Source organism: Lissotriton vulgaris, chromosome 4_1, assembly GCF_964263255.1.
Source record: "Lissotriton vulgaris chromosome 4_1, aLisVul1.2, whole genome shotgun sequence".
Classification (NCBI taxonomy): Eukaryota; Metazoa; Chordata; class Amphibia; order Caudata; family Salamandridae; genus Lissotriton; species Lissotriton vulgaris.
Window position 1 is genome coordinate 583,408,167 of NC_141691.1, and position 25,369 is coordinate 583,433,535.

At 45.5% G+C, this 25,369-nt stretch overlaps 1 protein-coding gene across 1 annotated transcript in view; it reads left to right on the forward strand.

Annotated features, from left to right (window-relative positions):
* FKBP9 (FKBP prolyl isomerase 9) overlaps positions 1-25,369 on the forward strand; it is a 181,343-nt gene that overhangs the window by 100,024 nt on the left and 55,950 nt on the right. Inside the window, exon 7 of the mRNA XM_086964801.1 lies at positions 7,621-7,807. Coding sequence (XP_086820927.1) covers positions 7,621-7,807 — 187 coding nt within the window. The remainder of the gene's footprint in view (positions 1-7,620; positions 7,808-25,369) is intronic.

Here is a 25,369-nt window from a genome sequence, read left to right on the forward strand (position 1 = left end):
AAACTTAGGCCCCAGCTACCTGAACAATCGCATCACCTTCCACCAACCACCCACACGTTTTCTCTGCAAGACTCCTACTCGCACACATCCCACGTATACACAAAACTAAATCATTAAGAGAGGCATTCTCTTACATTGTTTCTAAAGTATAGAATGTCCTCCTACTCCACAACAGAGGTTCCTCCTCTCTTCTTGAATTCTGCAAGACGTTGAAGACCTGTCTTTTCGATTGGCCAACCTACTCTACGCTGTGTTAGGCACACACACCTGTTCAGTGCAAGGATACCCTTGCGTGAGATAGTGCGCTTTACAGATTCACATAACATAACAGATAACAAATTAGGGCACTGTAGTGGAACCTCATGTCCCAGTTTGCCTAGCATAAGGGTTGACTCTCCAACACCATGCTGATCTTGTAGGAGACTGATTGGGATCGGCAGTGGTGCCTGAAAGACTTCCACCTGACATGCAGCAAAATGCTTTTCCTCCCCCACCCAAAACTCATGAGGGTGTCAGAATCATCAGTAGTGGGTTGGGAGATTCCCCTAGGGCATGCGGCGATTAGAGGCCTCTGGTCTACTGTGGAAAGCAAGCTCCACATCAACCTCATGGAGCGGCAGGTGATCTATTTACTCCTGAAAGCCTTCCTGTCATCTATCAATGATGGTACAGGTTGTCACGGATAATGCCGCTACCATGTCGTACTACACAAAGCATGGCAGATTGGGTCTTGTGTCAGGAAGCTCTGCTCTATGGAAGTTGCTGGAATGACAAAACGTGTTCTTGGTTGCGAACCATCTAGCAGGGTCCTTGAATGTCAGAGTCAACAAGTTGAGCAAAGTGTTGTGCTGCAGAGCACGGGTGGTGTGTCTACCCGCAGGTGATGAAGGGCATCTTCAATCGATTGGCATAAGCATCTGCCCTCCAATCAGGATTTTTACTACAGAGGACCTTCTGTCTCAGTAGCTGGGCAAGATCCTTCATTTGTGTCTCCACAACCTATCCCTCCAGGCTGTGGAGACTGAGCAGCTTCAAGTAAATGCGTTTGACTTGCCCGCCAAAGCGATGGATGTCACTCTTGCTGTCTGATACCCTTCATCTAAGTTTATCTATGCTGGGCTCTAGGAAATGTGTGTTGCTTGATGTGTTTCCCAGACCAGCCATCTTTTTTCAAATAACTAGTGGTAATGCATTTTATAAAAGGTTTGACACATATGTTCCCCCCCCAAGCCATTTTTGTTGCCTCAGTGGGTGATTTTCTTGATGTGCACGGCATTCAAGCCTATGCATAGTTGCTCCTGCTTGATACTAAAAATGGTGTTTCTCATTGGCATTATGTCAGTGCAATTTGTGGGTGCTTTTGGCACAACCTCCTTATACCACCTTTTTCCATATACGTTGATGCTGAAAACCAGGGTGGCCTTCATTCCAAAAGTTGTTACACCTTTCCATGTTAGCCAGCCAATCACATTGCTGGCTTTCTTTGCACCGTCTTGACCTTAAAAAGAAGAGAGCGTCCATCGCCTTGACCTGAAGAGAGAGTTGAGTTTGTACTTGACCTGCGCAAAAGACCTCTGGTTGGACGATCTGTTCTTTTTCAGATTTTCATGGGTAGAAAGGAGTACATCTGTGTAGAAGGGAACCTTGTGAAGATGGATATTCCTAAGAGAGCTTCCATGGCCTTGACCTGAAGAGAGAGTTGCGTTTTTACTTGGCCTGCACAAAAGACCTCTGGTTGGACGATCTGTTCTTTTTCAGATTTTCATGGGTAGAAAGGAGTACATCTGTGTAGAAGGGAACCTTGTGAAGATGGATATTCCTAAGAGAGCTTCCATGGCCTTGACCTGAAGAGAGAGTTACGTTTTTACTTGGCCTGCACAAAAGAGCACTGGTTGGATGATCAGTTCTTTTTCAGATTTTCATGGGCTCAAAAGGGTACTTCAGTATAGAAGAGAACCTTGTAAAGATGGATAGTACTTTGTAACAAAATCTGCTTCTCCCTGGCCAAGCAGCAATGCTTGAAGGCTCATACCAACAGAGCCAAGGCAACTACGACAGAGCTGGCATGGGGAATACCTGTTCTTGATATTTGCAAGCGACGTGGGCATTGGTACATACTTTTATGAAGCACTGTTGCCTCCACAGCCAGATCCGGCTGCTCAGTCTTGCAAGACTTTTTGATTTAAGCACACTCTACATACCTTCCACCTTGGGAAGGTACTACTATGGGATATTTTCAAAAGGTGAAAAATTTGCGGTTAGAAGTATTCATCAGAAAAATAAGTTAGTTGCTTTTGGTATTGCTCTTTCTGGTCGATACTAAATCTGACTGCAGATTCCTTGTTGCACTCCTTCTTTCCCATTCTGACAAAAAGGTCCCAAGATAGAGATTACCACACGGTCTCCAGCAATTGATCTGTTCTTTGCATTTGAAGGTGTGGAAAAGGAAAGAGAGAAGAAACTGACAACTTGCAATGGTGGCTTATATGCTGCTCTGCTCCATCACTTCTGGTGGAGTGTTGAGCCAGTGCGGTACCACAACCTACCACTTGGTGCTGCACAGGAAATCTGCTGTGAAGTTTATCAGATCTAGCCTGGCACCTAGGGAATATTCAAAAAGTGAGGAATCTGCAATTAGATTGAGTATCCACCAGAAAGACCATTACTGAGGGTAGGTAACATGTTCCTTATTTGAAGAAACTAGAGGTGTGAATGCATCTATCTTCCTGTCAAAGAGCCGTTACTAGATCTGCACTTGAAAAATGGTGAATTCAGTCTTCAAGTACGGATTAAGACAATCACTAAACATCAAGTTTTAAATGAGGCAGGGGCAAACTTTGAGTTAGTGCATGTCCTTGATTGTATGTAGGCATGTATGTAGGCATACTTATATAGCGCGACTGTCACCCAAAGGGCATCCTGGCGCGATTGTGGAGATATTCAGATACATTTGTTTAAGTGAAATACTTGTGAATCTTGATTTTGTGGTTTTAGGGAAGAATTCCAATAGGGTTCCAAGACAAGTCAATAGAAGCATTTGAATCTGGTGGTTCCAATCTGGGTGAACTGGTATCGCTTAGAGAGGTAGGAAGGCCATAGTAGTATAGTGTTATTGAATACCATATGTGTTGAAGCACATTCAACGGAAATTGATGGTTGATTGTTTTGCTGAGACGTTTAGCAGTGACTTTGTGACTTGCAGGATGTTGTCTATAATTTGGATAGCTGTTTGCTCAATGCGGCATCATGGTTTAATGACAGGCCCTTAGATATGTAAGACGTGGTTGCTGTCAGTCTGATCATGGATGGCTGTTGGAAAGGTTGTGGGATATGAGGTGTGATTTATTCAATAATGAAAACATCTTCCTTGTTGTGGTGCATCAGGGAAGGTTCAGTTTTAAATGACAGTGTTGACTGTCTTCAGAAGTGGCTTACGGGGTTTTGCAGGGATGTGGAATGGAGGCTGCAAGTAATGGGTGCGAGAATGTCTGAAAGATGGCCCATTTGGGTGTGTTTCTTGGTAGATTGATGGGGGTGGTAGTAGCTTGGTCTTTTTTGTCAGTGTGGTGATTGCTCTTGTCATGTTTGTTGTTGAAAGATTGGTTGATGGTGCTGGATAGTGGACTCTGGTTAGTACCTTCTCCACCATAGTCCAGAGAAGGGTCACACTTTGGCTACATAGGTGGGCCTCACCATGTAATTGTGGTTCTTTTTTCCATTGACTATTTTCAGACCAATGCTGGTCAGCAACGTTCAGAACTTGATCTCTTCTTTAATTTTTCTTGCCTTTGGGGAGATGCCTCAGGTAGTTTCCCCACCTACTCCACATTAATGTCCAACTTTCCCCAACACCAAACTTAGCCAGACCCTCCAGTTTATCGCGATTTCGCGATTCACGAAAAAAATCGCGAAATCGGCAGATTACCGCGATGGCCGCGATAATAAACATATTGGCCGCGATATTTATAAAAAAGTGGAGACAGCAAAACAAACAATGCAACAATGCCTTTTAAGGCTGTGCGCCGCCGCCCCCCACCCCCCAATCCTGTGTGTCAGCAGCTTCCCGGGACACACACAGACAGTCAGTTTTTGAGCTGGCAGCTGCACCCGAGTGCTTCACAGGTCATTAAAAGACCTTTCACTTGTTAATGACCCCGCCTGTTATCCTCGGCTCTGGCAGATGTCAGGGGCTTGCGGTGGTTTTGGGGTCCCCACCCCCTGGGTCCTCACATTAGGGGCTGTCTAGACTAGCAGCGGGGCTTCTAAGCCCTGGCACTGCCCTCCCTTAAACAAATGCAATATTAATTGAATGCTGGCGGTATTTAATTTCTTAATGCGCTCTCGCCACCGCATGAAGGAAACGCAGGAATTATCGCCTCAAATGTAGTGAATAAAGTGTAAAGTTGCTATTTACCACATCTATGGAACATGCTTCATATATGCACTCCAGAGTAAGTAAACTGATCTAGCAGAAAAAAGGGCGTTACATAAAGCGAGAAATTGTTCTTCCTTTCTCTACGCAAGACTACAAGTGGAACCCTCCTTTCTTTCCCATCTGCCCCTTGGTGCAGGTCACCAATAGGCCCTAAGGCCCAGATTTACTAACTTTCACCTAGAGCAAAAAAAAATTCCCAGCGTCTGATTTAGTAAGAGTTGCATGGCACTGATGCCGCAATCACAACCCAGAAGCATGGCATCTCTGATGCAAAGGTAACTACAAAGTCTCTTATGTCAGCTCCTAAGGAATTTCCACAACTCGTAGATAACCGCACAAGATTAGGCCATTTAAGATAAGGAACTTTTCAGCGAAATGTTTATAGATTTGCTGTTACTTGTAATATTAAGTGACTTTTTTTGTCAACATTTTCAGATTTCATCTTCATTACCCCGAGACACAGTTGCTCCTGCTCTTAGCTAGAAAATCAATGTTAACTCTAGCTCTAAATTAGACATGAGAACCATTCCATGTTTCCTTAAGCTTTTTCGGCATCCCTGACGATCTCGGTTATTCACTCATTCTGAGATGCAGTTTTTCTTTCTCTAAGGCTGTACCAAGAATGACAGCTCACACAGCCACACTCATGGTCGCTTAGCACCAGGATGCTTCTCTGGGAGTGGCAGTGCGATCTATAAGTATTACTTTGAATTCACGCAAGCTACATTCTTATATTCTGTTCCTATCTGGGAACCTTTACATATCAAGCAAACACAAGGAGATGATGGACAGGACCCTGACATTTTTCAGACACTCACTCCCAGCCACAGATCTTGGTTGAATCCATCATGTTCTTTAGCCCACGGCCCTCCCTAGGAACAGGACTCATTTCCACATCATTTGTACTCTGCGCCTGCCCCTCGGATCCCAGGCAGGAGCCATGACTTCAGAGGCAGGAGAGCTTTGGGGGCAGAAAGTAGACATGCAGGGGGGGTCAGGTGTGGGTGAGTGCCTGTCACTCAATCCCTGCATTGCATCCGCGCTGGGGAGGCCCTGATGGAGACAGGGATATTCTCCCCTATTCTGGGTACACGGATGGAGGAGGCCTGTTGTCTTGTTTTGTCTTTATTTCACTTCTTAGGAGGGCACAGGTCCTAAAAAACAGAAGTGGGGGGGTCTAACCAAGTTAGGCAGCATAGCGCGTGACATCACATTGAGTGACATCATTGAGCGCGACATGGCACGTCGCATCACAGGAAGTGGCATCAAGACCTATGACCTCACAGGAATTGACATCACAAAATGTGACACAAAATTTTAGACCTCACACTTCTGTTTAGCCCAACTGGCAGATGAAGAATTGCAATTCCAAGGGATAACAGCCTTCACCTGTGGGCTGCTTCCTCTATTCCATATTCCATATTGCCTAATCAAAGTGGAATACTCTGCTAAAACAGTTTCCATTGATTTAAGGCTGAAAATGAATGCTTATGAGTAAAATAAAGTGCCGCTAAAATGCCGCTAAATTTCCATATTTGTGCCGCTAAATTTCCATATTTGTGCCGCTAAATTTGCGAATCCATGCCGCTATATCCTGGGGGGTCTGGAAATTCAAATAAAGGTTATTGTTGTGAACGCCTGCTTACACCTGGACTACTGTCATTAAGAGATCAGTTGGGCTGTCATTTATTGACATTTTGCAGAGGCACTCACCCGGAACATTGTGACGCGAAAGATAGTCTTGGTTTACTTGCCTGCTTGCACAGCGCTAAATTGCATTGCATCGGATCCGTACCCACACAAAGCTTTAGAAATGAAGGTCTTAGATTCTTCTGTAACTCCCCTCAGCCACCCCTTCTTCACCTTGTGTAATTTGTGTTGATAATAAACATCTTGTGTCCTGCAGTGGGTGAGAGTGCAATACATTGATTGTTCCGGTTATCCACTCAATCAGTGTGAACACTCAGAGCTTATGAGACACCAAGTAGATTAGAAGATCTCCTATGGCTGGCCTCTTTCAGCTTGGGGTGTGAAAAGACTTAAATTATTCCTTTATGTGCACCACAGTTGGCTAGTCTCTTGACACAGATAGGTGTGAAATTATCCCACAAATCCTTACCAGCCCATGTCTTGCATGTTCGCTTTCAGATCCCCAGTGTTCCAACACTGGTTCCATAGGCATATGTTTACTTCTCTCAGTGGTGACCCCCAATTATTTGGTTGTGGTGGGAAGACATGCATTTAGAATGTTTCCAATTTTACAGGGGCATCCTGAAGTTGGGCATTATTCTATTCCTTTTTAGCCATTAGGTTGTTTGCTGTCAGTGAGTTATTGTATGTACCTTAGGCTGGTGGCTTAGTGGACAAAAACTTGGTTTTTTGCTCTCTAGATTTGCTCTTTTTTTGATTTCTGGTCTCTTTTTCTTTTGCCCCGTTGTGTTCTCTGTTACAGGTTAAAAATAAAAGCGCCGGGACACTCCTTGGAGTAGCCGAGCGCTATAAAAGACACAGATAACATAACATAACAAATGCATCCACTGCATGGGTCTATGTTTGACCTCATGGTCATGGGTTCAAATTCCGGCGGGTCCACTCAGCCTTTCATCCACCTGAGGTTGATAAAATGAGCACCGTTGTGTTGGGTAACAATAAACACCTGTTATTCAGTGCTTTGAGACTCATGGGTAATAGGTGCGCTGTACAAATACACATGTTATGTTAGTGCAGCTGGCTTAGATTTGAATGAACATAGCTTGACCATAGAATATTTGAGGACACTGTTTGTCAAGGTGAGATTGAGTTAATGTAGGATGCAGTTGATATTGGCTGTAATCATTTTGGTGCTGAGTCCTAGTTAGAGTGTTGGTATAATCAAACTTCTGCTTAGAGTGTTTGGACTTTACTTGTTTTGGATAAGGATAGCAAAATGGTCTATCCAGTCCAGCAGTTTCAACTTCCGCTATTTAAGAAACATGTCTACAGTTTTTCATTCAAAGGGTGGTTGGTTCAGTTATGTCTTGATTGAATTTCATCGTCTGAATGAGTTTAAAGAGTACTTCTTTTATGGTCATGGTAAAGGAATCTTCTAGGTCCGGTTAAAGAGAAAGATAGTGATGGGGTTGTAAAAAAAACCTTACGTTGGATCTGTTTTGTTTTTACATTTTCTTTTTCTGCTTCCAATGCAGGGAAGATTCCAGGCTCAGCGGTTTTGATCTTCGACATTCATGTGATTGACTTCCATAATCCTTCGGACTCTGTGAGCATTACAACACACTACAAGCCCGAAAACTGCACTGAGCTGAGCAAGAAAGGGGATTATCTGAAGTATCACTACAATGCCACACTCATGGACGGCACACTTCTAGACTCCACGTAAGTATCCTTCAGGGACTAATGTCCAAAATACTTTTTGTCCAGTGACATTGAATTTATGTTTTTTGATATAGATCGGTATAGATCATCACACCATTTTTAGGTCTAGCCTGAGCCAGCGCATGCTCTGCTCTGGCGAGATATTTAGTGAGTGGGCTTTTCAAAGTCCTACCACGTGCTTTTGCTGGCCTCAAGCTTGCAGTTACGCGCGCAGCCGCCATCAGGCTTTCCTCACAGTACCCTTAAAGTGCTCCACGCTCCACCCCTCTCCCACCACAGAGTGCGTCCCCGCAATCACTGATCACGATCACCTTTGTTTTGGCGGCGCCTTACTTTTACGGCCGCGCGGCTAATGCTTGTTTCTGTTTGATGGTGCGAAGGGGGCACATTAAGTATGGAGCAGAAATTGCAGTACCATCTTGGACGAGCCTTGTGGTGGCACACTCAGGCACTAGTAGGAAGTAGTAAGTACTAAACAATAAATGCATGCAACATCTCTGAGGGGCTGCGTGCTGCTACTGGGTAGTATGGGCAGACACTGAGCACAGCAGTGCACTGAATGCAATCTAATGAGGTACTGTGCAGTCCGGCACTGAGTCACCAGCTCTGGTCCTCTGCAGTGCGCCAAACGGAGCCCCCCCCCCCGCCCCGCTGTAGAGTTTTATGGCATGGCACAAACGGGCTTGACTGATGAGGGCCAGGGTTCTCCGAGCGGGACACGCTTGACTGACTGCCACATTTTGGATTAAAATGCTCTACTGAGTTTAGAATTCAAAAGTTGTTTTTCTTCCTAATACGCTTTATGTTTGAGACGGTAACGAGATTTGTATGAAATGCCTGCAGATTAAGTCATCAAAATAGTGTGTTGCGCTAATTAATTCATACGGGCTAATGCTGAGTGGAAAGGAGTCGGCTACTATGGTTCCCCTCTCGCCGTCCCAATCTCCCTCTATCTCTCTCTCCTTCTTTCGCACACTTACACTTCTCTCTCGCTCTCTTTCAAGCTATCACTCTTTCTCTCTCACTGTGTCTCTGTTTCTGTCTCCCTCTTCCTCTATAACACTCCCCCTTTTCTTAAGCTTTCCCGACTATCTATACCCCTGCACCCATGTCTTTACCCATCATCATGCCACTACCTATTCCTCCTCATTAGATCTCTTCGTGCCTTTCTTTCTTTCTCTAACCTTGTCTCTCATATTCTCTCCCTGTGTCTTCAGTACTATCGCTTTCCGTTCACTTCATCTCATCCTTCGCTACCTGCCTTCCCCTCAGGACCTGCTCAAGGTATTAAAATATAATGCCCCATCATAGTTGGAAATCAACTCAATGAAATCCTGGTATTTACAAATGAATGGCCTCGTGTTGGGCAGTGCACAGTACAAACAGAGCCATCTGTCATCTTGGACTGTAGCAGTGAAACCAGCTGGGCGAGGTGAGGGCAGGGACTCCAATGAGCAACGTCACACGTCTGTCATTTTTAGGTCCCACCTGCAAATGTTGAAAAAATTACCTATTGTATACAATACTGCAAGGACACAAGTCCTAAAACAAGCATTGGCATAGCCAATAGGTCTCGCCTTTAAGACCTTATAAGTATTTAATTATGCAGCACAAGATCCTTGGTGCAACATCAACTGTTGCATGGCTAAACACTTATAATGTCCCAAAGGCGAGACCTATTGGCTATGCCAATGCTTGTCTTTTAGGTGAAGGATTTCGAATGTACACAAATGTGCTATGTGTATTATTATTTCTGAATTTGTAGAGCGCATGGTTACACTTCCGTGTGTCCCCGCGCTGTCAGAAGAGCCATCAACTCCGAAGTCAAACGAGACTGGTTAATCATTGGGAAAGAGGAATGTTTTGAGCTTTCTGCGGAAGATGAGCTCAGATGTTTCCGCTCTTAAGCTCAGGGGGAGAGAGTTCCATTTACGTGCTGCCAGAATGCGAAAGGATCTTCCACCCATTCTGGCTTTCTTGTGTCTGGGGACAGCAAGGAGGCCTGCTCCTAGCGAGCGGAGTTGACGAGTGGGCGTGTAGGGGCATAGAAGGTTCCGAAGGAAGGCCGGGCTCTTGCCATGTACTATCCTGTGACTGATACAAAGGACTTTGAAATCAATTCTTTCATTGATCGGAAGCCAGTGAAGAGTCTGAAGGGATTTTTTTGAGGAGGCTCTTCTGGGCAACCGGAGGACCAGGCGGGCGGCAGCGTTCTGGATAGTCTGCAGTCGCCGCCGGCTAGAGGCGTTGGCCCCCAAATAAAGGGCGTTGCCGTAGTCCAATCTTGATGTGACCAGGGCGTGGACAAGGGTCTTCCTAGATGATTCAGGGAGCAGGTCGATGGTTTTGCGGAGTTTCCGTAAGATCGAGAAGCACGTGCCGGCTACCCGTCTGGTATGGTAGTGTACAGTGCCTTCACACTCTTTAACTGGTTCTTGAAGATGGATTCTGTTCCCAGTCCTGGTGAAATGATGAGCCTTTTCTTTAATTCCCAAACTATTCACCCTCCTTCCCTGACACATTAGGCACTTGGCTAAATTCCGTAGAACTTTACTACACTCTAGTAAAGTGAGTGATCAGTTGTCTGGCTTTTACTCGGTGTGACTGTGCAGTGCCCTACTGCAAACTTCATTTGGTATGCAGAGTACTTGTGCCATTGTTCTCCAGCATGCTGTTATTTACTGCAATTGCTGTAAAATATATTTGTGTCATTTTTCAACACCTTTTAAAGCCTAATAATACCAAAAGAGGGCTCTAGCGTGCAGCTGCTTTACGCCTACCAGGAAGGCTAATGAACAGAGTAGTTCAGGGGCTTGAGTATATATCCTTGGGACTTTAAACACTCAATGCAGTGTTTTCTATACTAGTACAAGTGTTTCAACACTTTTTCGGCGCTTAGCCCATCCCTTTTTAATCTATACGTCCAGCCTCTCGCAGTGGTGGCAAAAGAGTGGGACCTCACGCTGGTGTCGTACTCTGACGACACACAGCTGGTCATCACACTCTCAGAAGGTCCATCACCTTCGGCAACCAAATTCAGAGATGGCCTCGCAGCAGTCGCACAGTGGATGACACTCAACTGCTTGCAGCTAAATGCCGGGAAAACGGAGGTCCTCCTCCTGGGAAAAAACCCCAGCCTTTGGAGCGATCATTGGTGGCCCTCTGTGCTTGGCCCCACCCCTGTGCCAAAAGATGTCGTAAAAAACCTAGGTGTCTGGCTCGACCCCTCACTTAACTTTCAGTCCCACACGAAGAAAGTGGCAGCTACGTGTGTGGGTCTCATGAGGAGCCTCAACCCTATACTTGGATTCTTTGACTCCAAAACCCGCCAGCTCATTATACAATCTATGATTCTTGCCCGGCTGGACTATGCCAATGTCTTACTCTTGGGGGCAAACAAAGCTGAACTAGCAAGACTGCAACGTATCCAGAACTCGGCCGCCAGAGCAGTGGTTGGTCTTCCACGTTGGTGTTCTGCCAGAGCCACCATCCGCAATTTGCACTGGCTGCCAATTGAATCTCGGATCCATTTTAAAACCCTGACCATGGCATTTAAAATTCTCAACTCTGATTGTCCTGAACTCCTACGCCCACTTCTGGTACCCTACACTCCCCAGCGCAACCTGCGCTCACTGGGACAACACTTCGTGATGGTCCCCCGAACTAAGCTCTGTAGAACGGGTGGACGTTCCTTCAAAGTCTTAGGGGCTAAGCTATGGAACTCCCTACCTCCACACATCCGTACCCAAACCAATCTGATCGCTTTCCGAAAGGAACTCAAAACCCATCTCTTCTCTGTCATCTAATTCCTCTGTTGGTTCCCCCCCTCTCCTCAGGTACTGGTTAGGTCAGCGCCGGGACGCTCCGTTGCTGGGGCAGCTGTTTGCGCTTTAACAAATAAATAACATAACATAACATAACATATACCTTCCTCTGTGGTGTGATATTTGCTAGTCTCCTTTGTGGGGCAAGGAAGACACTCTGTAAAATGGGATGCCAGATGAAAATAATTGGATGTGTTGCTAAAAATGAAGAATATAACAAGCATTTGCAATGCAATAGGTCTCGCATTAGGAAAGTTTGATCTAATGGTATTGTAAATGACAAATATTTTATTTATGTGTTGGTTTTTAAAATAGCGAAATTAATAGCTTTGTCATTTACAATGCCAATAGTAAAGCTTTCGCAAACGTGACACCTATAGCATTTGTAATGCAATATCTGTTGTATTTACATAACTTAGATGTATTAATATTATATGTGGCGTTCAGTGGTGCTGAGGGATGCTGTGGCATTCAGTGGTCCTGTGGCGTTGAGTGGTGCTGAGTGATGCTGTGGCATTGAGTGATGCTGTGGCATTGAGTGGTGCTGTGGCATTGAGTAATGCTGTGACGTTGAGTGATGCTGTGACGTTGAGTGATGCTGTAACGTTGAGGGATGTTGTGCGCTGAGTGGTGCTGTGGCGTTGAGTGGTGCTGTGGCGTTGAGGGGTGCTGTGACATTCAGTGGTGCTGAGTGATTCTATGGCGCTGAGTGATGCTGTGGTGTTGAGTGATGCTATGGCGTTGAGTGATGCTGTGGTGTTGAGTGGTGCTGTGGCGTTGAGTGGTGCTGTGGCGTTGAGTGATGCTGTGGCGTTGAGTGATGCTGTGGCATTGAGTGGTGCTGTGGCGTTGAGTGGTGCTGAGTGATGCTGTGGCGTTGAGTGATAAAGGATGCTCATTGACACTCGCATGTCTCAGCATTTTGTTTATTTGTTATGAAGGACGGAAGATTCTGTGAGGATTTTCAACAGGGAATTTATTGTTTTTGTTGCAGACTACCATGAATGTTTTCATTGATTTTTTTCACTGACCTCGAGATGGTTTCTTTTAATTATTAGGATATTATCACCCCTGTTTTGTGGAGGACTGCGTTAAGGATTACAGTCCATTTTGAGCTGCAAGGCCCCTACCCCTGGAAAGCTGGGCATGTGTTCCCCCGGCCGGACGAGAGGCTAATAGGGAGCTGGCAACAGACAAGCTCAGAGCCTCTGAAAGCTTTATCTGTGATGAAGTGTCCTCAGGGCAGGGTGGTGGCCGCAGCCTGGGGAGGATGGCGGGGCAGCCTCTCTCAGCGGTGCTCCAAGGTACAGGAACTTTTGACAGGGCTAGCCCCAGAGAACGATTGTGTTCTTAGGGAGACCCTCCTGGCGGACACCAGTTCGAGTTTGTGTATCACATAAACTTGTGAATGTTTTTCCCCACATTATGGGGTCTAATCTCCACTGAATGATCAGAAGATTTGGAGGAGTACGGATCTGAGAGACCTACTCTATTCTGGAGGCCCTGTGACCGAATTACAAAAAACACAGTTGATGGACAGAATGCAGAACAATGCCTTACATTCACCCCAGTACAAAGATCTGGGCCTAAATCCATCGGTTTTTTTGCACTCCACACCACCCTAGGTCAGACAATGGCTATATGCAAATCAGCCTTGACCCTGTGCCTCATGGGAACAGTCCAGCCCGAACTACCAAGCCATGTCTTTCCTAGACCGGAATCAAGCATCCAAGGACCGGTTTCTGTCTATCAGCCTTCTTCAGCCTGGATAGCTTGACTCCAGTGATGTGGAGAGCCTGGGACTCACGTCTGAGCATACCCAGCCCACTCGGGGTGAAAATTGCAAAAAACACAGTTGATGGACAGAATGCAGAACAATGCCCTACATTCACCCCAGTACAAAGATCTGGGCCTAAATCCATCGTTTTTTTGCACTCCACACCACCCTAGGTCAGACAATGGCTATATGCAAATCAGCCTTGACCCTGTGCCTCATGGGAACAGACCAGCCCGAACTACCAAGCCATGTCTTTACTAGACCAGAATCAAGCATCCAAGGACCGGTTTCTGGCTATCAGCCTTCTTCAGCCTGGATAGCTTGACTCCAGTGATGTGGAGAGCCTGGGACTCACGTCTGAGCATACTGAGGTAATATAAATTTTATGGTCATGTTGTGTTCCCTAGCGAGTACCCCACCGACTCCATGTACGAGTTAAAAGTGCATGTAACTTCCCTCCTGTACCAGCTATGAAGACGCAAATACATTTGCGTCCAACGTTAACTTGTCCTCTTTCAGACCCACCATGAATGGGTTTGATGGTCCGTTCCTAAGTATGCTATGCCAACGTCTTTTTGAAGTGTACTCCTACGTTTTTCAGCCTGGCTGAAAGTAGGCCCTGAATCTCTGCCACCGAGCCTCTTTTCTGGCTTCTGACTGCGAGGGCCTCTGCCCAAGCAGCCCCCGTACCCGTGAACTCTGACTTACTTCTAGCGCGGCCCTCCGTGCTCAGCTCAGCCTGCTGCCTGCCAAGATTGACTATAACCTTCGAGTTATCTGTTTTCCTCCCCGAAGATACATTCCGGCCTGCTAGCTTCAGTAAACATCCTTCCTCAGCTACAGGGCTAAAGGGCCGACCTGTCTTTATGCAAGTAATTCATAGCCTCTGTTGCCATGCTTCCATGGAAGGCCCCATGCCCCCACGCTTCTCATACAGACACTCAGGCGCTTATACACGCACTCACAGCAAGTATAGAATAGCTTCTGCTCTAGAGACCTTTCTGCCCAGATAGCTTAGTTCCTAAACATCAGATATCGGATATGATAGAAGCACAAGTTGATCTGACATGCCAGACTTCTGTCTCTTCCCGTCAGTGTAAATGTCAAGTCCCCTGCACCCCGTCTATCACACGTCATGCAGCTGCGCGCGCATCCAAGCTTCCGATTTCCGCTGACATTGCAACATTCTGTTAGCACCACCCCTTGGTGCCACCCACTTGCGTCACCTATCAGTGACGTTTTCTAGCACACACCCTAGTTCACGCCTAGTTTACGCCTCTTGATGATGTACTAGCACCACGTGTATACTGTTATCTTGTCTTCTCTCAGCTGTTACGCCTCTTACATTGAACATTATGATGTAAATCAAGTATATAAGCTATGTATTGTCAATAAACGTTGGCGCGCTCATCTATCCCTTCTGACATCCTGTGTGGTGGTCAGAACATGATATCCTGATTCCTTTATGAGGAATAAAACCCTTAGAAACTCTTACACCACGGACTCTGTTTTCCTTCTTTCCGATTGAGTTATTATTGATTAAGTACTTACCTGCATAGAAATTAAGAGAGTAAATTAATTATTTACATCATTTTGGCGCCCGAATAGGGACCCCTCCCCCACCTCACGCGCCGGAAGGTGCGTTGCAATCCGTGTCCCCTGCCATCAGTTAGACGGACAACACGTGTACTGGCAGGATTTCCTGCATCCCCCTCTGACACACGGAGGTGACGAAGACTGCGATCAGTGCCCAGACGAGGCGGTGAGGAGTGCGGAGGATCCCGACCAGAGCCCAGCCGAAGGAAGCAAGGTCCGAGGTGTGAAGAGGCCCACCAGTTTTCCGAAGTTTTCCGAAGTTTTCCGAAGTTTTCCGAAGTTTTCCGAAGTTTTCCGAAGTTCCGAGTCGAGTCCAGTCGAGTTTTCCGAGGCCTTCTGTTTTCCGTGCTTCCCGGTGAGTACCATTGCTGGGTCGTATCTAGACGGGTTTGGGTACGCAAGTCCGGTCTGCACTGTTTTTAGGCAGTGTATCTGTACTGTTTAGCAGTATATAAAGTATTCCGAATTTCTGCACTGTTACAGCAGTGTATCTGTATCGTTGAGCGGTACATTCAGAGTAGGGGGAAGTTAGCTATGTCTTTAAATGTTTCATGTGATTAATGTCGTGGTATGAATGTGATTGTTTTTGTGCATTATTGTGTTTTTGTATAAATAGTTACAGTTGACATTAAGTATCAAGGATCAAGCATTCCAGTATCAAGTAGGCACAATGCCGTTTTTCAACAAATTAAAGCAGATAGGAACTAGGAAAGGGATGTTAGAGGAAGAGATTCCAATCCCCCCTAGGGACACTCCAGGTAATTTCATGTATAATAAGCATGGCATAGACGCCATCTTGTATCTAGAGTTATGGACAGATTATACCAAGCACCTAGAGGAAAGATACCGATGGCCAGTTAACGGAACATGGGATGCCGAGTGCATCATAAAGGTAGAAGAAATATTACGGAAAAAGAAAGCTAGACAATCTCAGAAAGACGCCATAGAATTTTGGCGTAAGGAATCACGTAAGCGTGCTGATAGAGCACTCCGTAGAGAAGACAGGCTTAAAGAATCAGAAAAGGCCCAAGAAAACGAATTAGTTACTGAGGGAATTCGAGTAAAAGTAGAACAAATAGATCGTATCCTAAATGGCAAAGTGAACAACATGTATCTTTTGGCCGATGGTACCCCTGACGCCATTTCAGAAATACCGAAAAATTTGCCGTCACCATTAGTTCCAACTAAAGTAATGCATAAGACTACTAAAGACATATTCCTAAATTCATATCTCGAAGATGTAGCGCCAGCTTACACCAATCTGCCTGTTCGTGCCCTGCCTACTGACAGGGCCGGGGGTGGTACTGCCCCCCAAGATCACTCTCAGCCGACACCGAAAAAGACTAGTTCCGTTCCGCCAGCCCCGCCACTTCCCTCACCTAAAACTGATCTGCCGAAACCACTTCAATCAGATCCTACTAAAAGACAAATTCAGATACTGACTACACACAGAGATAATGCCCAAGCTTCCGCTTCAGGAGGTGCGACCGCGGGTCTCCAGACCCCGCCACCGACTCACAGATTAAATCTCAGAGGTATGCAGAGTCCTTTTACGCACAGATCCCCCCGTTCTTCTAATTCATCCCGTCTTGATGCACTAAAAGAAAATATGTCAGTTTGTAGATACGATCCAGAACCTGGACAGGACGACTTAATGGTATTAGCGTCTTTACGGTTAAGATCTGCTACTGATAGTTTGTTATGTTATGCAGGAATGAAGGAGCACCTAGATAGAATATATGAGTTCGTTCAAACGGGAAAGGACCCCGACAGTATTAAGGATGCCCTGGAGAAACAGAAAGTTACCATGCAAGCACTGATACTACGATTTTTCATAAATTGTCTAATAAGAGAACGAGACAGGCCCGGAACAGAGCAGAGTGAATTGGATGCATTGAACAAGTGGGGTCAAAATATAGCCGATGGAAAACATGACAGACAAAATTGCATAGAGGCCATGTATAAAAAGATTAAGAAAGCAGTGATAGCAGTACACGAGAAAGAGAAAGAAAAGGCTCCCTCCGAGGAGGAAGAAGAATCTGAAGAACTAGAACCGACTACAGGCACTATAGCATATGTAGGTAAGGGAACTTATCTTAGGAAGGGTATCCGTCCAGAAAGCAAGAGAGTTTTCTTCTCTGCCTTAACGAATCCGAATTCTGCTGAGCATCAGTTCCAGGAAACTGATAAACGGCTTCGAGATCGAGTTGGGTACCATGTACTCAATTCTATGGATGAACAAGAACTAGCCCGATCAGCGGTATCATGGGCCGAAAATGCAAACATATATAATGATGACACCGTAGCACAGACATTTCTGAACCTCTCCCCCGACGAACAGAATTTAGCAGGGATATATATGATTCAACACCTTCTCATCAAATACAGAAAACATTATTCCGATCCAGGTCCCTTACATGAGACACTAGAAGCACTACTGATGGATAGATGGAGAGGCCTAAGCACTAAATTAGTTCAAATAATTCTAGAACAACGACGCAGATATGATACCTTTGTAAGTCCTGAATATGTTCCCGCCCCACCCCCAGAAAGGAAAATGTACCATATGCAGTGCGGGAGTGGTATTGAAAGTCAGAACCCCTTACGGGAAGTGCACCCTGTTATGGGTGAGGATAAAATTTTGAAACGCGTGTATGTGCACACGCCTCTGACTAAATTAGAACTGTTAGAAATGAAGAAATTAGTACCATGCCATGATAAAGACCCTGCAGGTTTTCATAGAGAGCTCAAAGACATGTTACTGATGGGGGACTACACATATGATGATATCATGAAAATGTTGAAAGTATTATTGCCTACGGGTATATTCGAGAAATTAAAGGAAAAGGACTGGGAGGTGGGAGACGCAAAGATTGCCTGGGCAGAAATAGAGGATGAAGAAAAGAAACGGGTTCCAGGGTTAGGCCTTGGGGACAAAACTAAAGCATTACCAGGTTTAATAGTACAGGTCCTGCCCAGATTATTGACAACTAGAAAGGAGGATTGGGATGCAATCTCGTCCTGTAAACAGAAACATGATGAAGATACTAGCGACTTTTATTCAAGATTCGAGAAATGTTTTATTATCAATAGTGGCCTCCAGCCAAGTAGCGAGTCGTACCCACATCTTTTTGTATCAAAGTTAGTCGAGAATTCCCTACCGTTAGTTAAAAATAGAGTGTATAAAGTCGAGAGTACATGGCAAGCAAATACGCCATCCCAGATGTTACAAATGTTACAATACCACCAGAATAGAATTAGGGAAGAACAAGATCAGGAACAGAAGCGCATGAAAGACACGAAAATGAAAATGTTAGTAGCCCAGACGGTCCCATCCGACAGTCACAGGAAAGGTACGACCCAGACAAGTCACGCTGCAGCTCCTGTTAAAGGGACATGCAATTATTGCAAGCAGCCAGGTCACTACGTACACGAATGTGCAGTTCTGAAACATAACATAGCGACAGGTAAAACTAAAGAGAGACCGCATCCGCCTAGACAAGACCATAACCAGCATCAGTCTACACAGAATACACAGCCCATGCATGCATCTGCACAGACAGCACAAACCGTAGCAGTACCACAGCCACAGCCCATTGCTGCAACTCAGCAAGTCTCACAACAGATGTACCAATATGCTCAGTCCGCTTACCCCGAATATTCCCGATATACATGAAACAGCCTAGAGAGGGAAGGTGGCTTGCCTCTTATCGAGATTCCTGTAGATCAAGAAGGTCCTTATGTACACAGTCAAGTATTGGGGAAAGATAGAAAGTTTTTAATTGACACAGGGGCAAGTCGCACTACAATAAGTCATGACGAAGTTCCAGGGGCACCCCTCTCAGGCTCACAAAATGTTTCCCTTGGGTTTTCAGGACAGCCTATTGTAAATGAAGTATCAGAACCAGTTCCCCTGGCTGTGGGTCCGTTATCACGCGTTACAGACCTATTACTAACAAAATCATGTCCGGAAAATCTGTTAGGAATTAAAACACTGAAGGCTCTAGGAGCTATAATATGTTGCTCCCCGGAGGGGGTTAGACTCTTTCTGCGGGATTTCAAGGGTCATTACGTCCTTCGTGAGTTTGACGTCAGATTGAAAAATGTACCTGATTACTTGTGGGCAAAAGGCCCAACTGATGTAGGATGTATGCACATTACACCATACCGCGTTACCCTCAAGGCAGGTGTTGTATTACCCAGAATCAGACAATACAAGTTGCCACCCGATGCTGCAGCGGCTTTACTGAAAATCATTGAAGAGCTAATTGCCCAAGGAGTGGTCGTCGAGACCGACTCCAATATCTGTAACTCACCCATCATTCCGATTCTTAAACGTACTGATCCCAATGCACCGCCAGTATATCGGCTGGTGATTGATCTTCGAGAATTGAATAAATGCATTATCCCACAGTATCCTGTGGTCCCCGATATATCATCTCTCTTGACTGCTATTGATTCAGAAGCAACGTTCTTTACTGTAATTGATCTCAAGAACGCCTTCTTCAGCGTGCCTATTGATCCAGAGAGCCAATATCTCTTCGGATTCTGTTTAAATGGACGCAGTTTCAAATTTTCGCGCGCACCTCAAGGATTCACAGAAAGCCCCAGCATCTATAGTCAAGCACTGAAAAGACAACTAGATTGTATTCAAATGCCAGTTAACACCGCTTTACTACAATACGTCGATGATCTGCTGATCACCGCACGAAGTGAGCCCGAATGTGAAAAAGCATCACTGACAGTTTTACATTTCCTGGCCGACAAGGGACACAAGGTGTCTCCTTCGAAGCTACAATTCTGTGTTCAGCAAGTTGTGTACTTGGGTCACTTGCTGTCCAAAGTGGGGAGACAGCTCACTCCCGATCGCATTCAGTTAATTGTGAACATGCCGCAACCCAAGACACAAAAGGAAGTGCGGGCCTTCATAGGCCTCACCTCGTACTGCAGACAATGGATTCCCCAGTATGCATTTCTAGCTAAACCACTCATCCAGTTAACGACACAGGAGGCAGCAACTTCGACTGTCCTCCCTTGGACTCAGGAACACACACAAGCTTTTGAAGAATTAAAGAAAGTTTTATGCCAAGCACCAGTTTTAGCGACACCATGTTACAGCAAACCGTTTACACTTTTTGTTACAGAACGTGATGGTACAGCGTTGTCTGTCCTCACTCAAGACCAAGCAGGTTCACACAAGCCTTGTGCTTATTTTTCTAGTACATTGGATTCAGTAGCTCAAGCACTCCCTGCGTGCTTAAAGTCAGTAGCAGCAACAGCGTTAGCAATAAGACAAAGTGATTCAATTGTTTTAGGTCATCAGTTAACAGTTCAAGTACCACATTCTGTAGAGGTTTTGTTAAACAGAACCCAGACTCAACACTTAACTATAGCACGACTGACAGGTTATGAATTAACACTATTCCAGCCACACATAGAAATCAGACGTTGCAGCATCCTGAACCCAGCAACACTGTTACCTACAGTTACGACAGATCCAGCTCCGCATGATTGTATAGAAATAATTAATGCAGTAACTAAGCCTAGACGAGACTTAACAGATGTCCCATTGACAAATCCAGACCTGACACTTTATGTGGATGGTTCATGCATGAGAACAAGTACAGGAGAATTAGTGGCCGCGTACGCCGTGACCACTGAAACTGAAATTAAAGAAACACATCGTATTGACACCCTGTCTGCTCAAGCAGCAGAGCTCATCGCTCTGACCCGAGCTTGTATTCTAGCCAAGAACAGAAATGTTAACATATACACAGATTCCCGCTATGCCTTCGGAGTTGTACACGACTTCGGAGTCCTCTGGCAAGAACGAGGTTTTCTGACTTCTCATGGGGCCAAGATACAACATGGCCCCCTCATTCAAGCACTGTTAGAAGCAATACATTTGCCCTCGGGCATATCAGTCATGAAGTGTAAGGCACATACCAAAGTCACAGATTCCGTTTCCCAGGGTAACGACCTGGCAGACCAGACAGCAAAACATACAGCACTGACTCACACCCAGACTACTGATGTGACAAAGACAATAGTCCAGACCCAGTGTATGGCAGTTAGAGATCCCACCCTAGATGTAATTGATATCCAGACACATGCTACTCCAGAGGAGATAAAGAAATGGACTGAACTAGGAGGGATTCAGACAGATCAAGGTTGGGTGACGAAGGGAAAATCTATATGGTTTCTCCCCGACTCAATGGTTCAAGTCATAATAAATACAGCACATAGTCCTGCCCATCTTGGAGAGAAAGCCATGTTAGACAGTTTACAGAATCTCTGGTACAACAAACACTTACGAGCAGCAGCAAAACAGAAAGTGCGTACTTGCATGATCTGTTGTCAGTTCAATCCAGGTAAAAGCGTCCCTGTTGAGCAAGGTGGATTTCATCCTCCCGATCACCCTTTTGAAGTCCTCCAGATGGATTATATCCAGATGAATAGCTGTAGAGGATTTAAGTATGTTCTTGTAATCGTTTGTGCTCTGTCCCGCTGGACCGAAGCATACCCAGTCCCAGACTACACTGCTCCGACCACAGCCAGACAGTTGGTTCGTGAATTCTTCCCACGGTACGGTTTGCCCCGTGTCGTGTACTCAGATAACGGACAGCCGTTCTCGTCCGAGTTGATGAAACAAGTTTCCCTCTTGCTAGGATATCAGTGGAGGTTCCACTGTGTCCGACATCCCGAAGCAGCTGGCCTTGTAGAAAGGCATAATCAGACACTAAAAATCCGTCTTGCCAAGATCTGTCAGGAAAAAGGGGTCGACTGGATAGTCGCCCTGCCCGTGGCACTATTCTACATGAGAATGGTCGCCCACTCAAGATCAGGGCTATCCCCGTACGAAGTGGTCTTTGGCAGACCGCCGAATATGTGGGGGACGCCCGTTCCGAAAAAGATAACTGATATTGATTGTAACATGTTGACAGATTACCTTGCCTCCTTGATGTCTGCACTCCAATCATGTCGTTCACAGGTTGCCGCAGCCTTCCCCGACAACACCGATGTAAAGGCGCATGAGGTCCGCCCAGGTGACCTGGTAGTCGTCCGGAATTTCGACCGGAAAAGTCCGCTGGAGCCCCGCTGGAAGTCTCCGAAGACCGTTCTGCTTACCACCAGGACCGCCGTGAAAATCGAGGGGAGAAAGGGGTGGGTCCACACGAGTCACATCAAGCTATGCAATGAACTAAAAAACGGACTGAAACAGGACTCTGACTCGTCCACCCCCACCAAAGACTGTGTTGAAGCACAAGACGTTACTGTGCCTAAAAGAGAAAAGACTCCTCAAGAACTTTACCGAATGAAGCTTCGATCTAGCAAGTCAGACAGTTTAATTGTTTAAGTCCTCCCTTAGGTGAATCGGTTAAATAGTTTCTGACATGTATCCCCTAGATCGAGTTAGAGAGAGAGAGGAAAAGAGAAGAACATATTGCAAATCACTTCGTAGTCACTGCATAGTGACACTAATAATCATGTTTATTCTGAGTATTCTAATTATTATTGCCAGCATTCTGCTTCCTATGTACTGGCCTATTTTCAGGCGTGAACAATCTGCTTACAATGTCTCTGCTGAACACACTTTTAGTGAACTTCCTGCACATGAACTCTCTTACAGACTTGCGCTGCGCAACAATACATTCATTAGTATGTTACACCATTCCCATCAGACAAATAATGCTACAGACTGTTGGATATGTGGCCGACTCCCTCCCTACCAGAATTACAAGGGAGCTCTGCCTCTCTTTCCGTACCCATTCACTCACAATGGCTCCTGTGGAGCATGGTTTAAAATAATTAACTCTTTAGATCCTGATATTGCTGTTTTCGATGGGGACTGGGTTTGGGGAAACTTGAACTTAGTCCTGCTCAACGTCTGTTATCCTGATCAAGAAGGACTTCCCACTCGAATAGGAACTGATCTAGAAAATGAAGTATATGGATTAGGTAATTACACAATTAGCCTTATGATCCTCACTGTTGAATCTGAAACTGCTCCAGTTTTGCCCCATATGTTAGTACTACCAGTCACAGGTGAATTATGTGTTAGCAAGAAAGGTTCAGTACACGTAGGTCATAGTAAATGCACTACTGTGGTCGAGTTCAGTGACCATGGTAAATCGTCTTTTAAAGCTACCAGTCATTCCTATTTTGTTTGTGGTCATACCGCATACATACGTTTGCCTCCAGACTGGGATGGTACCTGTTACATTGCCTTCCTTCTGCCACCTGTTTTCCTAGCTCCTCCTGATTACCATAGAAATACGAATCTAGCACCGAATAGACCCAAAAGAGATATTCCCCTTGTCGACTACACAGAAACGGCATGGGAACAGTACACTGATTTCAATAAAGGATTCTTTTTCTTCCTAGGACCTGTCCAAAACAGTAAATTAATACGCAGATTAACGAGAACACTCGAAGCAGTAGTGAACGAAACTGCCTCCGCTCTAGGTAACTTAACAGAGGAGCAGTCTGCTATACGGACTGTTGTCCTTCAAAATCGTCTTGTGATTGACGTCATCTTGGCAGATAGAGGTGGAGCCTGTAAGGTCATCGGGTCAAGTTGCTGTGTTTTCATTCCACAAAACGCACCATCTGTCTATCAAGCTATCACCCGTTTACATAAAATTGCAAATCAGATACATCAGAATCCAGGCACCTGGACTTGGTCCGGTTGGTTCTGGACTACGTTGACAGCTTGGGGATGGAAGATCTTATCGTTCCTAGGCATTGGCCTTGTTATAGTATTCAGTTGTTGCCTGTGCCTGCAGTGTGGGCCAGCGATATGTGGACTGTGTGCCACATCCTGCATTGAGCATTCCAGTTGCCTCTCAAACAGTCAAAGAAAGAAAGACGAACATATAATGTTACAAGAACAAACTGATCGATTTATGAGGATCGATATATCATGAAGGGTCCGTAGGGAACAAGGAGGGAATGAGGTAATATAAATTTTATGGTCATGTTGTGTTCCCTAGCGAGTACCCCACCGACTCCATGTACGAGTTAAAAGTGCATGTAACTTCCCTCCTGTACCAGCTATGAAGACGCAAATACATTTGCGTCCAACGTTAACTTGTCCTCTTTCAGACCCACCATGAATGGGTTTGATGGTCCGTTCCTAAGTATGCTATGCCAACGTCTTTTTGAAGTGTACTCCTACGTTTTTCAGCCTGGCTGAAAGTAGGCCCTGAATCTCTGCCACCGAGCCTCTTTTCTGGCTTCTGACTGCGAGGGCCTCTGCCCAAGCAGCCCCCGTACCCGTGAACTCTGACTTACTTCTAGCGCGGCCCTCCGTGCTCAGCTCAGCCTGCTGCCTGCCAAGATTGACTATAACCTTCGAGTTATCTGTTTTCCTCCCCGAAGATACATTCCGGCCTGCTAGCTTCAGTAAACATCCTTCCTCAGCTACAGGGCTAAAGGGCCGACCTGTCTTTATGCAAGTAATTCATAGCCTCTGTTGCCATGCTTCCATGGAAGGCCCCATGCCCCCACGCTTCTCATACAGACACTCAGGCGCTTATACACGCACTCACAGCAAGTATAGAATAGCTTCTGCTCTAGAGACCTTTCTGCCCAGATAGCTTAGTTCCTAAACATCAGATATCGGATATGATAGAAGCACAAGTTGATCTGACATGCCAGACTTCTGTCTCTTCCCGTCAGTGTAAATGTCAAGTCCCCTGCACCCCGTCTATCACACGTCATGCAGCTGCGCGCGCATCCAAGCTTCCGATTTCCGCTGACATTGCAACATTCTGTTAGCACCACCCCTTGGTGCCACCCACTTGCGTCACCTATCAGTGACGTTTTCTAGCACACACCCTAGTTCACGCCTAGTTTACGCCTCTTGATGATGTACTAGCACCACGTGTATACTGTTATCTTGTCTTCTCTCAGCTGTTACGCCTCTTACATTGAACATTATGATGTAAATCAAGTATATAAGCTATGTATTGTCAATAAACGTTGGCGCGCTCATCTATCCCTTCTGACATCCTGTGTGGTGGTCAGAACATGATATCCTGATTCCTTTATGAGGAATAAAACCCTTAGAAACTCTTACACCACGGACTCTGTTTTCCTTCTTTCCGATTGAGTTATTATTGATTAAGTACTTACCTGCATAGAAATTAAGAGAGTAAATTAATTATTTACATCAATACCCAGCCCACTCGGGGTGAAAATTGCAAAAAACACAGTTGCTGGACAGAATGCAGAACAATGTCTTACATTCATCCCAGTACAAAGATCTGGGCCTAAATCCATCGTTTTTTTGCACTCCACACCACCCTAGGTCAGACAATGGCTATATGCAAATCAGCCTTGACCCTGTGCCTCATGGGAACA